This window comes from Malania oleifera, chromosome 2, assembly GCF_029873635.1.
Source record: "Malania oleifera isolate guangnan ecotype guangnan chromosome 2, ASM2987363v1, whole genome shotgun sequence".
Lineage (NCBI taxonomy): Eukaryota > Viridiplantae > Streptophyta > Magnoliopsida > Santalales > Ximeniaceae > Malania > Malania oleifera.
This window is the reverse complement of record NC_080418.1, coordinates 27,938,926-27,953,463: the sequence shown is the minus strand read 5'-3', so window position 1 is coordinate 27,953,463 and position 14,538 is coordinate 27,938,926. Positions and strand designations below refer to the sequence as shown.

Genomic DNA, 14,538 nt, shown 5'->3' with positions numbered 1-14,538 from the left:
TGAAGGGAATTTGAATTTGAAAAGGAAAGTTTCCTCCTTAATTACCATGACTCCTTTAATTTATTTATTCCTAAACAAAAAATAAACAAAATAAATTAAAACTCTGATAAATGATAAAATTAAACACAAACTAGCATAAAAATAAGAGGGAAAGTATGACAAAACTTGTATAGAAATTAAACGCATCAGATGTGCTGACCTATCTAGGAGAATTGCAAAGTTTAGGAGCTAGCAATTAACATGTTCAATTTGTTAAGTTTATTAATTGAGTGTGGGGGGAGATGTATTTATTTATTTATGCAATTTCTGAAGGAATATTCGAATTCAAGCATCTATCTGGTTTTAAGGTCTGCAAAATTTGCTTTTAATTCATGTCTTATTGTCTATGCAATGACTATTTTGTAAAATTTTTTTGCCAACCACTTTTTATTAACAGGTTGCAGGTTTGACAAACAACTCGTATCAAGCAGAATCTCATGAAGTGCGTCATTGTGCACAAAAGTATCAGACTCTTGGCCAATATGTGCTTAAAGTTGCAAAGGTAATGAAAATTGTTGTAGCAGATGCTTCTCATTGTGTCAAGATATTGTTTCTCTGATATTGTTATTTCCCTATGGTTGCATCATGGTAGATCATTGTAAATCTTGCAGAGGAGGTTGGACAAAATGTTATATGTTGGACTCACTGAGGACCATAGAGAATCTGCAACAATGTTCGCAAATGTGGTTGGCGCACAGGTGATTTCCCAGTTGACAGCATCAGGCTTTGATGTGCAGAATGCAGCTAACAACAAATCAGGTCAGTGTTGCAATGTATTTTTCTTCCCTTTGTTGGTCAACCTTTTCCTTTAGTGGCAAACCCATTTTGTAGCAGTATGTTCTTATTTGCTAAATTGCTGTTAATTAGCCGAATTTTGAGAAGCTTAAGAGTTGAAAATTGGGGAATAGCATTCCATTACAATGGAGGAAACTGGCGTACGCATTGTGCTGCACCCTCCTTGGGGTCCAACACATAAACTTAGTCATTAAGTGAGCATGTGCAGCTAGTATATGAAGCTACTAGATGTCCCGCTCCTAATCAATTTGAGATTCAGCCCTTCTTCCTCTTTCATGTAAACTGTTGAATAATTGGGTAAAATTGAAGACCTAAAATCAATGGTAGGTCTTTCCCTCTATTTATAATATATGTCAAGTACAATACCAATGATCATAATACCCTTACTAGTTCTTAGTTTTTCGCGTACTAACTTAACTCTTAACACATACTAATATTGCTAAATGACCAAATAACCATTACACCCCCCCTCAAGCTAGAGCATATATATCATATGCTCCTAGTTTGTTACGAATGAATTTCACATGAACACCTCCAATGGCTTTAGTGAATAATCAACAAGTTGAAAATCAGACTTCACATGAGCATAGTAGTCAAAAGCGCCCTCGAGGTGAGCCTAGGCGCGAGGCGTAGAGGGGCGACGAGGCTAGCGCCTCATCACTGGTGAGGCGAGGCGAACTTTATAAGGCGTAGAGGGGCGCACAGATGCGCCAGGCGCCATGAGTCGCGCCTTGAAAGTTTTGATGCTATTAGCCTATTAATAAAGAAAAATCCAGAATGAGCCCTAGCCCTCATTCGACTCGAACCAGTAGGATTCATCTGCAACTCTTCGAGCCAGCATGACACCAGTCGGAACCCTTCTTCTTCGAAGTAGCACGACACCAGCAAGAGCCCTTCACAAGTTCATCTTCGAGCCTTCGAACCTTTATGAGCCCTATGCGAGCTCGTCTTTGAGCCTTCGAATCAGCTGGAGCCCTTTGCAAGCTCGTCTTCGAGCCTTCGAACCAGCAAGAGCCCTTTGCGACTTCGAACCAATAGGAGCCTTACGCGAGCTCTTCTTTGAGCCTTCAAACCAGCAGGAGCCCTTCATCAGTTCGTCTTTGTGCCTTCGAACCATTAGAAGCCCTTCATATTTGAGGTTCGAGCCTTCGTGAGTCGTCAGGCTGCTTCGATTTTCAAACTAGTAAGTCGTCGTCTTCTTCTTCTTCTTCAATTCTGCTGCTTCTTCGTATTCTTCTTCTTCCTTTTTTTGTTCTTTAGTTATTCTTCTTCATCTTCTTCTTCTTCAGTTCTTCTACTTCTTCTTCTTTTTCAGTTCTTCTTCAGTTCTGTTGCCTCCTGTCGGCTGCTTCGTCTTATAACATTAAGTTGCATTAAGCCATTAAGTTAATATTATATAATGTGTAATTAATTATGTAGTTTAATGCAATTTTATACTTTATAATTAATATATAACATTTTTTTACGAACTTTTGCTGCTATTTTGTAATTTGTTTGAAAATTCAGTATACAAACTATACATTTTTTTGAAATATGTTAATATATAACATTTTTTACTGAATTTAGCTGCTGTTTTATTTTACTCTTTTCTTTTGATATTGAAGATGCTTTTTGGCCTTGAGCCAGGCAATTTTATTTCATTTAAAATTTAAAACTTGAAATCTTGTATGCCTAATTACTTATGTTGAACTATGTTTGTTTCACTTGGAACTGGTACTTGGTTGTCATAATTACTATTGAATATTTTGGCATTTTAAATTCTAATATTACTATTGATGTGTTTTTATATCAATTACCCACCAAATAGGCATTTTACACTATTTTAATAATTGTGCGCCTCGCCTTCGTGAGGCTTGCTCCTTCGCCTCGCGCCTCGGCTCCAAGTACCCTCTACGCCTCGGTGCGCCTTGACTACTATGCACATGAGTGGTTGTAATGAGCTCCTATACAAATTTCTCTTTTACAAAGTGGCAATCAACTTCAATGTGCTTTTTTCACTCATGGAAGACATGATTGGAGGCCATATGAGTAGCACCTCGATTATCGCACATCAACTCCATAGGCTGAGAATGTGGATAACTCAGTTCTTCCAGCATGTTCTTCAACCAAACTAGTTCGCATGTAGTGTGAGCCATAGCCCTGTACGCTTGACTCAACACTTGACTTGACCACCCTAGTTTGTTTCTTACTCTTCTAATAAATCAAATTACCACCAACAAAGATACAATACCAAGTTGTGAGCCATAGGATGGGAATGTGGATAACCTAGTTCTTCCAACATGTTCTTCAACCAAACAAGTTCTCATGTAGTGTGGCCATAGCCTTGTACTCCAACTCGGCATTTGACTTGACCAACACAATTTGTTTCTTACTCTTCCAAGAAACCAAATTACCATCAACAAAGATAGAGTACCTAGTTGCGGATCTTCAGTCGGAAGGTGGCCCAACCCAATATGCATTTGTATATCCATGAATATGAGTGTGACCCAAATCCTGATATAAGAGACCTCTTCCTGGTGTACCTTTGTGATATCTCAAAATGCGAATTATTGCATCCTAGTGACTTGTTCTTGAAGAATTGAGAAACTTATTTACAACACTTGTTGTGAAAGATATATCTGGTCAAGTCACTATGAAATAATTCAAATTTTCAACAAGTATTTGATACCGTCCTGGGTTAGGCAACAAATAATCTATATCGAACACCAACTTACTGTTGGGATCCATGGGTGTATCAATAGGTTTGGATCCCAATAACCTAGTCTCTTCTAAAAGATCAAGAATATGCTCTCTCTGTGACAAGACCATCCCCATACGAGATGTGGATTACTTCTATACCCATAAGTACTTCAATGGTCCCAAACCCTTGGTATGAAATAGTGTGAAAAGCTTTAGATCTTGGATGCCTTGATCATAATCTCCAATAATCACAATATCATCCACATAAATCGTAAGCAAAATCGTATAAGATGGAGTATGACAATAAAATATAGGGTGATTTATTGCACAACATTGGAGACAAACTCAGGTACGACAATTCTGAATCAACCAATCCCTGCTCTTGGAGACTATTTTAAACCATATAATGATTTCTTGAGCCAACACACTAAGCCTGACTCCCTTTGAGCAACAAATCCATGTGGTTGCTTGAAATAGACCTCTTACTGAAGATCACCATGTAGGAAAACATTCTTCATATCTAACTAATGTAGAGGTCAATGCCAAGTAGTGGCTAAGGAGATGAACAAACGTACTGAAGCAAGTTTAACGACTGGAGAGGATGTGTTTGAATTATCCAAACTATACACTTGAGTATATCCTTTGGCAACAAGGCAGACCTTCAATTGAGCCATGGAACCATCTGGATTGACCTTCACAATATACACCCAACGACAACCAATTACAAACTTATTTGGAGGTAAAGGTACCAACTCCCAAGTATTGCTATCCTATAGCGCATGCATCTCTTCAATCTTTGCATTCCTCTATTCGGAATGGGACAAGGCTTTGGAAATAGATTTTGAAAGAGTAACAGAAGACAAAGAACTAATAAAACGGCATTATGAAAGTGACAAGAAATCATAACAAACAAAATTAGAGCTTGGGTGTTGGGTACGACTATGTTTACCTTTTCGAACAATAGTGGGAGGATCAACATCTTGGGAAATAGGATCATTTGATGAGGGAACTAAAGGTGTAGAAGTGGAAGCTAGAGGAGGTTCTCCTCCCTCTAGTTGTTGCGTGTATAGTTACAAATTGGGATGATCCAAGCGATGGGAAGGACTCAAACTGGATGAAGATGTAGGAGGATTGTTTATAGATATTAGGTTAGGATCTGGAAGGCAAGGCAAAAGAAGGGACTTATTATGGTCAACAAGACTCAAGGAATCAAAATAGTAGTGTAAACTTGGGAAAGTTGACATCAGCAGAGATAAAGAATCGATGTAAAGTAGGGTTATAACATTGATATCCCTTTTGAGTGTAGGAAAACCTTAGAAAAACACATTTCATAGCACGAAGAGCCAATTATCCATTCCTAAAGTTAAACTGATGGACAAAAGACACACAACTGAAATGCGAGGAGGGAGGGGAGAACAAAGGAGCCTTAGGGTAGATAACTGAATGTGAGATTTTACCATTGAGGATAGAGGATGACATTTTATTAATGAGAGAGCAAGTAGTGAGCACAACATCACTCCAAAAAATTTTGGGGATATTCATTTGATACAATAGGTCATAAGGTACGAGTGACTTTAAGAATATGTCTATTTTCCATTCTACAACACCATTTTGTTGTGGAGTGTGGGCACAAGATGACTGATGAATCACACCAAATTAGTCATATAGGTACTGAATTGGGTATTGAAGTACTCCTTAACATATCACTATGAAGTATCTTGATTGGCATATCAAATTGAGTTTTATTTGAGAACAAAAGGCATAAAAGATATTAAACAACTTAGAATGATCTTTCATTAAACACAATCAAGTCATCCTCGAGAGTCATCAACAAATGTGATGAAGTAACGGAAGCCCCAATTTCAATGTTACATGACTAGGACATCCAACATTGGAATGGATGAGCATGAAAAGACTATTTGCCCATTTGTTGACCTAGGAAGCAAAGGGAACATGATGATGTTTTCCAAACTAACAAGATTCACACTCAAGACTATATACATAACTCAAAATAGGAACTATTTGTTTCAATTTGTCCAAGGACGGATGACCAAGGAGACAATGGATGTGAAGTGGTTTGGCAAAGGTTATGTAGACAATAGGAGAAGAGAGCAACTCGAAGTAGTAAGTTCACAAGCCTCACATCCTGTGTAAATTGTCTTTTTCGTCTTCAGATACTAAATAACCATAGAATCAAGAAAGAAGGTTACAGAGCAATTTAGTGCCTTTGTTTACTAGATGAGATTGAAAAGAATGTACAAAGCAGAGAAAAGTGAGATGAAGGGAGTAGGATTTACTATTCATAACCCCTTAGCTGTAGTTGTCGACCCATCAAGCAAGGATAACTTAAGGTAGATTTTTATGATAGTGGAGGGCAGAAAAGAAGTTGGTTACACTTGTCATATGGTTAGTAGTAGCAGAGTTGATAATCCAAAGACTAGTGGGAGAGATATCAGACGACATACAAATTGTCGGATTACCTTTTTGAGCAAATGATGCAATGTGATGAGATCCTTGTTGGGATGCTTGATACTATAGGAATCTTGAATACTCTTCTTTTGAGACAATTGTAGTATGTTGTTCATCTGAACAAGTGTCTGACGAGGGAAACACACTTTCTGGGATTTAAGGACGCCATCCAACACACACACAACCTTGACACAGCAGCAAATCAGAAATATACAGCGAACAAAAAATTCTCTTGGAATTCCAGAAGTGAGCCATTGTTGTTAAAAGCGCATGTGAGGCGCGCCTAGGTGCTAGGCGCAATGAGGCAACCAAGCTAGCGCCTCATCCTTCTTCAGGTGAGGTGACCTTGAAGAGGCGCAGGTAGGCGCACTGAAGCACACTGATTCTCCAGGTGCAGTGAGTAGCGCCTTGAAATGTTTGAAGCTGTTAAGAAATAAAACGTATCCAAAACCAGCCCCAGCCCACTTCCAGCAATCCAGCCTTCGACAGTTCTACTTGCACCAGCCCTAGCCCTTCGTCTTCGACCCTTCGAAGCAGCACGAAATCAACAGGAGAAGTTCGTCTTTGACCAATCGATCCTTCAAAGCAGTAGGAAACCAGCAGGAGCCCTTCGTCTTTGACACTTCGAAGTTCAAACCAGCACGATGCTTTCGTTTTCGACCCTTCGAACCACTCATCTTCGAGCCTTCAAACCAGCAAGAGCCCTTCGTCAGTTCGTCTTTGAGCCTTCAAACCAGCAGGAGCCGTTGGTCATCGAGGTTTGAGCCTTGGTAAGTCGTCAGGCTGCTTCGATTTTCAAACTAGCAAGTTGTCGTTGTCAGTTCTTTCTTCTTCTTTCTTCTTCTTCTTCTTCAGTTTTCCTGCAAGCTTATACTTTATAATTAATATATAACATTTTTTTACTGAATTTTACCCTTTGCGCCTTTGACAACTATGACGTGAACTTTGGACCAACTGAACAACCACAAGTGGACTTCTGGACCAACCGAAACAACCACAAACAAGTCAACCACTGATTTGATCACAAACTAGCCACCAACAACCAGACATAGCACTGTCACAACCCTAAAAAAATTAGCCTACACACGCTGTGAACAACTAACGAATTGCCATGAGCGAGTGATTGAAAAAGGTTGAATCTTTGAACGAAAATCATGACCAACAACTTGATATTATGGTCTATGAAAGAAATCAAATCATTCTGGAAAAAATCAAAGTTGAAAACTTGCTTGAAGTACTGTCACGAGTTGGTGCAGGGAATTGGAGCTGCCGGCTTCTGGTCAGCTCATGGAGCTCTCCCTGGGTGTGAAATTTTACAATTCAGTAGATTGGAAGGTTCTGTGTGTTTCTATGTGGTTATTTTTGCAAAATATGAAGGATTACTGAACTTTGCTTCTGGTCTTTGGTTGTGTGAATAATCCCTCTACAGCTGCAGGTTTGAGTTTTAGGGTTTGGTTTTGGTTTGAGGTTTAGGGTTTGATGTTGGTATGCATTTAGGGTTAAGTTGGACTTTGATACCATGTTGAATAATTGGGTAAAATGGAAGACCTAACATTAGTGATAGGTCTCTCCCTCTATTTATAATATATCTCAAGTACAATACCAATGACCATAGTACCCTTACTAACTCACATTACTAACACAACTTTAACACATACTAATAATGCTAAATGACCAAATAAACATTAACATAAACCAAACCACACTAGCAAGCCTAGCATGTGGAGACTATGGACTTGCTTTGATACCAAGCTAAAATAAAGCTAGATTGGAGAATAGGAAGAGAAGGGTAAATGAATGAGTTCGTGCTCAAGGGTTGTAGTTACTAATTTGCTTTTTTACCATTTTCCTTATATTAGCACAAAAAATTAAAGATTGAAAGGAAACCTTGTGCACAAGGCTCCTATGCTACATCAAAGGGGTGGGGATTTTTGGGTGAACATGGGGATTTGGGTTGGGCATGATACACATGTTCATACGTCCTTATCTAGCATGGTTGTGCATTCTTGATTGAATGCTTGACAACTTTTTGGAGTTCATGTTGTATTTTTCTATTTGTAACATTATCTATAAGTGATTATAAGGTGAAATAAAGAGGTTTTTTTTCATGATATTTGTGCATCATCCCCTATGGTTCATGATTTCATGTTAGAGGTGATGGAAGCTTGATTTGTGAATGTGAATGTAACGTAATTATCTAGGAATATTGAATTATTGATGAAACATTGCTATCTTGCCCATGTGAAGATAGCTAAATCTGATACATCTGAAGAGATCTATTCATGTAAAATGCTTTTCCTAGTCAAGTGGCACCAATGTCTTAAATTTCAATTTCAATGCTCCAAAGTACAAAAATTTTGATGGAAATTTCAATTTCGATATCAATTTTGATTTTAATTTGAGAAAAAGATGCAAATTAGTAGTAAAACATGGAATTCGTTTATGAAATTTTGAAATGATTAAAAGAAATAATAATGTAAGTTTTAGGAATGATATATTATAAATTAAATGCATCTGTACATTCTTCTTTCTTTTAATACAATTCTTTGTTTATAAAAAAAAATGCATCTATGTTTTGTATGAGGTGCCATAGTCGTAATATAGTATGTACATTAGATGTATTTATAATATATGTGTAAACATATTTTATTAATTTAATTGAAATTCGTAAATCAATTAAATATTATTTATTATGTGAAAAGTGGTTAAATAAAAGGTTGTTATAAGTTTAATTTTTCAGAAAATTTCAAAACACCTTGGAATAATCTTTGTTTTCAACAAAAAAAAAAATGAAAAAAAAAAAGAGAGAAAATTCACTTTGCATCTAAATCTCACATTTGAATTCCAAGGAAATCTCATTTTGTAGTCAAAGTTTTGACAAATTTTGCTCAATTTTGAGACTTTGATAAATTTCACATGATTTATTGAAATTTCAATAGAAATTTTGTAAGATGGAAATTGATTCCCATTTTGATTTCGAGAGTGATGGAAGGCAAAAATTTTGAGAGAAATTTTGACAATTTCTTAGGAATTTGGGACATAGTGTCATTGATGCTGTCAACAGGTTGGGTTAGGTCTGATTATAGGGAAATTTCAACCAACCTTGTTCAATCCGAACTCGATACCATGTGGTGGTTGGTTTTAGCTGTTTGGTGTGGGTGGGTCATGTGTGTTGGGTTGGGTGGATTTTTGGGTTTGGCTTTCAACTTAGGATCTGTTTTGTATCATTGTTATTTTCTATTTCTATACAGTGAAGATACAAATTATAAAAACGCATTTCTTTATGTTGTCAGTTTGCTATATTTGTCGCCAGTTTTCAGTTGTTTGCGAAAAAATTAAAAACTATATTTTATGGTTTTTAGATTTTAATATCCAGAAATAATTTTTTTGGATTAAATCATTCATTTTATATGCTTTAAAATAAAAATAAAAATAAAAATAAAATGATCATATGAATCTAAATATAATTAAAATAAAAACATACATAAATTTTTAAAAAATAACAATGAAGCCAATTTCAAAATATTTTTACTATTTTTTAATTGTCATGTCCAATAAAATTTTTATTGTAAAATAAATTTTGCAAGTATAACAATAAAGTGATTTATGTTTTTATTATAGTATTATTTTAAATATGTGTTTGTAATTTTAATATTTTAATCATATTTTTATAATATTGTTGGATTTTGAAGAAACTGGCTGCAAAACCTGCAAGTTGAACAAAATCTTACTAAAGAAACCTAGAAATTAGAGGTTGAGTGAAAGGGAGGAGCCAAGGAGATTGAGAGAAAGAAGAAGAAGAGAGAACACTAATGTCTTACACAGGGGAGATGTCTTTGTCAGTGCCAATAGACCCTTAGTTTCACCCCTCGTTCCCACTTCAGGGGCATTGTTTTGTTTAGAATATGTATTCCTATTGGACTTTGGAATCATGATCTCACCACATTCACAATCAAAATTACTGCACAGGTGCACGGGAATGACACGCATATCAATATATGTACTTGTATATTATCAGATCGGGTGACAATCAGTTCTCATCTCATCAATTTGACCACTGAACGATTTATTCCGTTTCTCCTCTTTTCAACCTGCACCAGATCAAAACATGAATTAAAACTGATTAAATTTCTTGGCTCGGTCCGTCTAGTCCTGTGGGCCAGATTCTTTAGTTTGATGATCTAAAGTGGCATTGTATGAGATTTTGGGTGTAACACTAAATATGGGAAATGAAATCCTTCATGGATAAGTGTGAATTAGACTTGAAACTCTAATACATCTCAATGGAGAACACACATCGGTGTAGCCAAGTGCCAACCACAACTACTGAAGATTTATGTGTAAACAAGTGGAAAATAAACATGAAGAAAAAAAAAAAAATGACATGAACTTACCAATATTATGTTCTATGCGAAGAACAAAGTATCTGAAAAGCAATAATTGTATATTAGTCACTCTTTGATACTGCATTACACTCTTTGATGCTGCATTGCAAAATTAATTATTTGTAGATAAACAACTCAATTATTTGTTGTTACACAGCCCTAGATCTGCTGATCCATGTTAGGAAAAAGATTATGTTTTATGTTGCTAAATCCTTAAGTAGTGATAGAATGACAATGGACTTCAGTTTTGTGCGGAAATAACAAAAACTGTGGCTGTTAGACCATTCACAGCTCTCCCAACCCAATTATGACTCATGGTCGAACTCAGTCCCAGATCTGTGTAGCCTCTATGACGAACAAAAATCAATCTTCAACTTTATGGCAATTCACGGTTAAACAGACATTAGCCTCTGTTAAAACAAAAACACATCTAGGGCTCCAATTGAGCCTCCATGATGAAGGGATCTTGAACTCCAATTCTTTATTAAACACTCTCTTAGAAGTTTATGATACAAAATCTGAAAAAAAAAACAGTTTTTTGACAACACTTAACCAAATGCGGGTTTTCTGTATTCTTTATATCCTGATGTTCTGGAAATAGAGAACTGTATCTGTAACCTTAATTAAATATGATTTGACCACTGAGAAGCGCACAAACCAAAAAATCTGATCACATTCCATTTTAATCTGTAGCACTGGAAAATTTGTACCAGACCTTGTTTGAACTGAGCTCAGTTTTTTGACTTATAGATGTGTTTTGAGCATGGATTAGGCACGGCCCTGGTGTACCCTTTTAACCTGTAAATTCTGAATTGAATGTTTGGTAACTTCAAAGTATCACAGATTCACAACCTCCTTTATATACTATAAATTCCTCAACCAAAATCCAAATCTTTGAACCAATTCCAACCATCATTTAATATGATGTTTCTATGCATCTAGCAAGTCCTAATTTTTGTGCCATAGGCAGGATGTTTAGAGTTGACTGATGATTCATTTAATTGCAGCCCTTTTGTTAGAAAGTTGGTATTAAATGGTTAGATTCCTTAGATATGTTGTTCTATGACCATCACGGTTAACTTACAATTTGTTAAGTTGGAGCTTGGGGGGGTGGTATCTGGATTTGAGCTCATGGATAGAGTGAGAACTTTTTGTTTTTTGAGATGTAGCATTTTTGAATTCCAAATATAAAGGAAGAGAGAAATGAAGAAAAGACGATTGTAATAGTTGGCTGAGAAATTAGTTGGTGCAAACAGTTAGAGTTCAACCATTGGATCTTTTGACTTGCAGCTGGTTCTGGGAACTCAGCTCTTACAGATTTAGTGTCAGTTCTGTTATTGCTCACAAAGAGGAATTAAAAGCTTTCTCAAATGTTTTAACTTTAAAAAAAGAAATTGTCTGATGTATTTTGGGTATATTTCATTTCTGATTCTATTTAGTTACTAGCATCTAGATGATGACATTTCAGCTCGCTCTCAAACATTTGCTTTTTATGCTACAGAGCAGAACTCATTTGCTGATTCTGAGCCCGACAGTAATCCTTTTCTGGTAATTAGTCAAACTTGCAATGCAATTGAATGAAATACTTGGAATGTCAACTTGAGTGATGTATAGATTTGTTGTGTGTTCATGTCAGAATAGCACAACATACCAGAAGGATAGTGAAATTGCTTCAACTGAAAGTGTTGAAACAAAAAATGAAAATGTAAGTGCTCTATACCAATTCAGTAGTGTGTTTTTGCACTTTAACCTAAGAAAGTCACCTAAGATCCCATTGGCTGCTTCGTCAGATGACTGTTGGAAAACTTATGGGAGCATATGAGGAATGTGTTGCTAATTTACGGAAGGTCCAAGCGCGTCGACGGGTGTCTTCTTTCAAGAGGATTGCTCCGGCGAACTTCTCAAAGAAGGTATGATACAAGTCTGCTCAAAAGCAGTCGAGCATTTTATGATGATCTTGCCCCAACTTTTCTGTTCATGTGCACACATGCATGCAAAAATTTATACTTCTTGGCTTGTTATAGTCTGGTCCTAGACCTTTTTAAAGAACTTGTTTTCTTGTTCGTACCCAACACCAGCCAGCCACCCTTCCTCCCAAATGTCAACTTGTTTCAAAATGGTAATAATGTTATATCTTTCTCTCATGTTTGCTTGCATGATTAAATCAAATGGCGTCTCTCTCTCCACACACTAAAATGTCATTTTTTTTTATTTTAAATTGATGAAAGAAATGAAGGTCATTGTAGATGGGGAAATTTGAAATTTTATACAGTTCTAATAGCTTACCTATGTTGGTTTATTCTTTACCCTTATATTTCATTTAATATCGTAAACAGGCTCGCCTTGAGGTTCCTGAAGTGGTTCTTCAGCAGATCATATCACTCAACAGTCTTGATGTGGAGCTTTATAAGCATGCTCAGGACATCTTTGCTAGGCAACATAAACAGATATTGCAAACGTTTGCTAGCATAGTAAGTTCCCTTTCTGACAATTAATCATATCCTCTGGTGTTACTGGTTTTCTTTCTATACATGAGTGTGTTCTACTAGTCCCTTGTATTCACTTTTTTGGATTGCTATATTGCATGAAATGATACAAGTTCTAATCTAGATATGTGGCATTAATTTATTGGCCTTATTCTATCACATCTTAATCAGCCTCAGAAATTGGGATTGCTTGCTTAAATGTTATGATCATCTTTTAAAGATACCACATGGCGAGGGTGTGTTGGGAAAAAATAAAAATAGCCCACAAGCTCAGCTGTCTCAAGCAAGTGGCAAATGACCGTGTTGTGACTTATTCTATAATAAATTGCAGGACAGGCAGGAAAGCGTGTACAACAGTTCATATGGTGCCCCTTCATGGAAAGTTCTCTCCATAGCCATTTTTATTGCCTTGCAGCTTTTCCTTGTCTTTCTATTTGTAAATGCAAGAAGAAGAACCTTGAAACTTAAAATGTGAGTGTTTTTATCTTAATTTACAAGTTGTAATGCAGAAAGTTGGGGGAAAGAAAATTGCAGAAACATGATTACAATTGATCTGCTCTGTTTCCATTCATATTGTGGCACCGTTGCCCGCCCTGATGCCTCCTTGTATTTAAAGCCGCCACAAAAATATTTTATAGAGATGACCCTTATTGATAAGGTGAGAAAATTATGGTCTATTTCTTTACATTGTCGTTCATCTTTTCTTGGAACATTCTTTCCTGAATTTTTTTTGTTGGGGGGGGGGGGGGGGGGGAGAGGGTGGTTGATAGAAATGTTAAGAGGTGTTAATACTAAATTTTGCCGACCTAAAGAGTCAGATGGTCATTTATCCTATAAATTCCGTAAAGTTGCATATGGTGATTTGCATGAAGCACATGCAGAGCAGGATGGAAAGAAATTTGATGCCATAGTGTCTTCTAACTTATTCATTATTAATGTGATGGGTTACATAGCCTATAAAAGTCCACTAGGCTGAATTCACCACTTTCGCTGTTTCACATAGTTCCATTAGTTCTTTGTAGGTGGTGGGTGGGTAGGTTTTGGAAGTCTTTGGGACGGTGTCAAGAAAATTGCTTTTGCTGACCAATGATTCAAATAACTAATATCGCGTTGATGATTCAAAAACCATAACAGGTAAATTTTTAGAGCCCGCTGGTTACATAAGCAACTTTAGCGAGCAATTCAAACACTACCTTTGTGTATAGCCATACTCTAACTTGTGCTTTCTAGAATACGTAAGGGAGAGAAAGCAACGGATGGAAGGAGAGTTGAAAAGGAAGCAAATTATGATTTCTTATTCCTTTTATCCTTGGTTAAGGACAAGGAAGGACCATAGATGGATTGAAAGTTAATTGAAAATCTCATTAAAGAGCCATCTTTGTTAATTGCGCATTTTACTCACAATTATTAGTAAGTGCTGGTTTTGTTCATAACTCATTTTTTGGAGTGGTTTTGGGACTGGAAAGTCTGACCAGAACCATTTGGATTGCCCAGGCCCATCATTAGGTGTAATGTGTTTTGGCATTGCGCTTTGAGGGTTTTTTTTCTTGCAAAATAGAGCAATAGTGACACCTTGATGCAAATGAGACAATTTTTTATTTTTTTTTCCAGACGATCTATGCCATGTGGTTCAGATGAGTAAAATTGATTCCTTTTTCACTCAATTTTCTGTGAATCTTCTTGGT

General features: G+C 36.5%; 1 protein-coding gene across 4 annotated transcripts in view; it reads left to right on the top strand.

The window, feature by feature from the left end:
- Window positions 1-13,520, top strand: part of LOC131149344 (protein-tyrosine sulfotransferase) — a 36,375-nt gene extending 22,855 nt beyond the window's left edge. For 2 of the 4 annotated variants that reach the window (XM_058099716.1, XM_058099720.1), the window contains 7 exons: window positions 437-541; window positions 651-798; window positions 11,869-11,915; window positions 12,004-12,072; window positions 12,158-12,277; window positions 12,704-12,838; window positions 13,185-13,520. In XM_058099716.1, coding sequence (XP_057955699.1) covers window positions 437-541; window positions 651-798; window positions 11,869-11,915; window positions 12,004-12,072; window positions 12,158-12,277; window positions 12,704-12,838; window positions 13,185-13,328 — 768 coding nt within the window. In that variant the 3' untranslated portion in view covers window positions 13,329-13,520. Of the gene's footprint in view, window positions 1-436; window positions 542-650; window positions 799-11,868; window positions 11,916-12,003; window positions 12,073-12,157; window positions 12,278-12,703; window positions 12,839-13,024 lie in introns of all 4 variants that reach the window. The other 2 variants (XM_058099718.1, XM_058099719.1) reach the window with 2 other exon arrangements.
- Window positions 13,521-14,538: the final 1,018 nt, after the last annotated feature.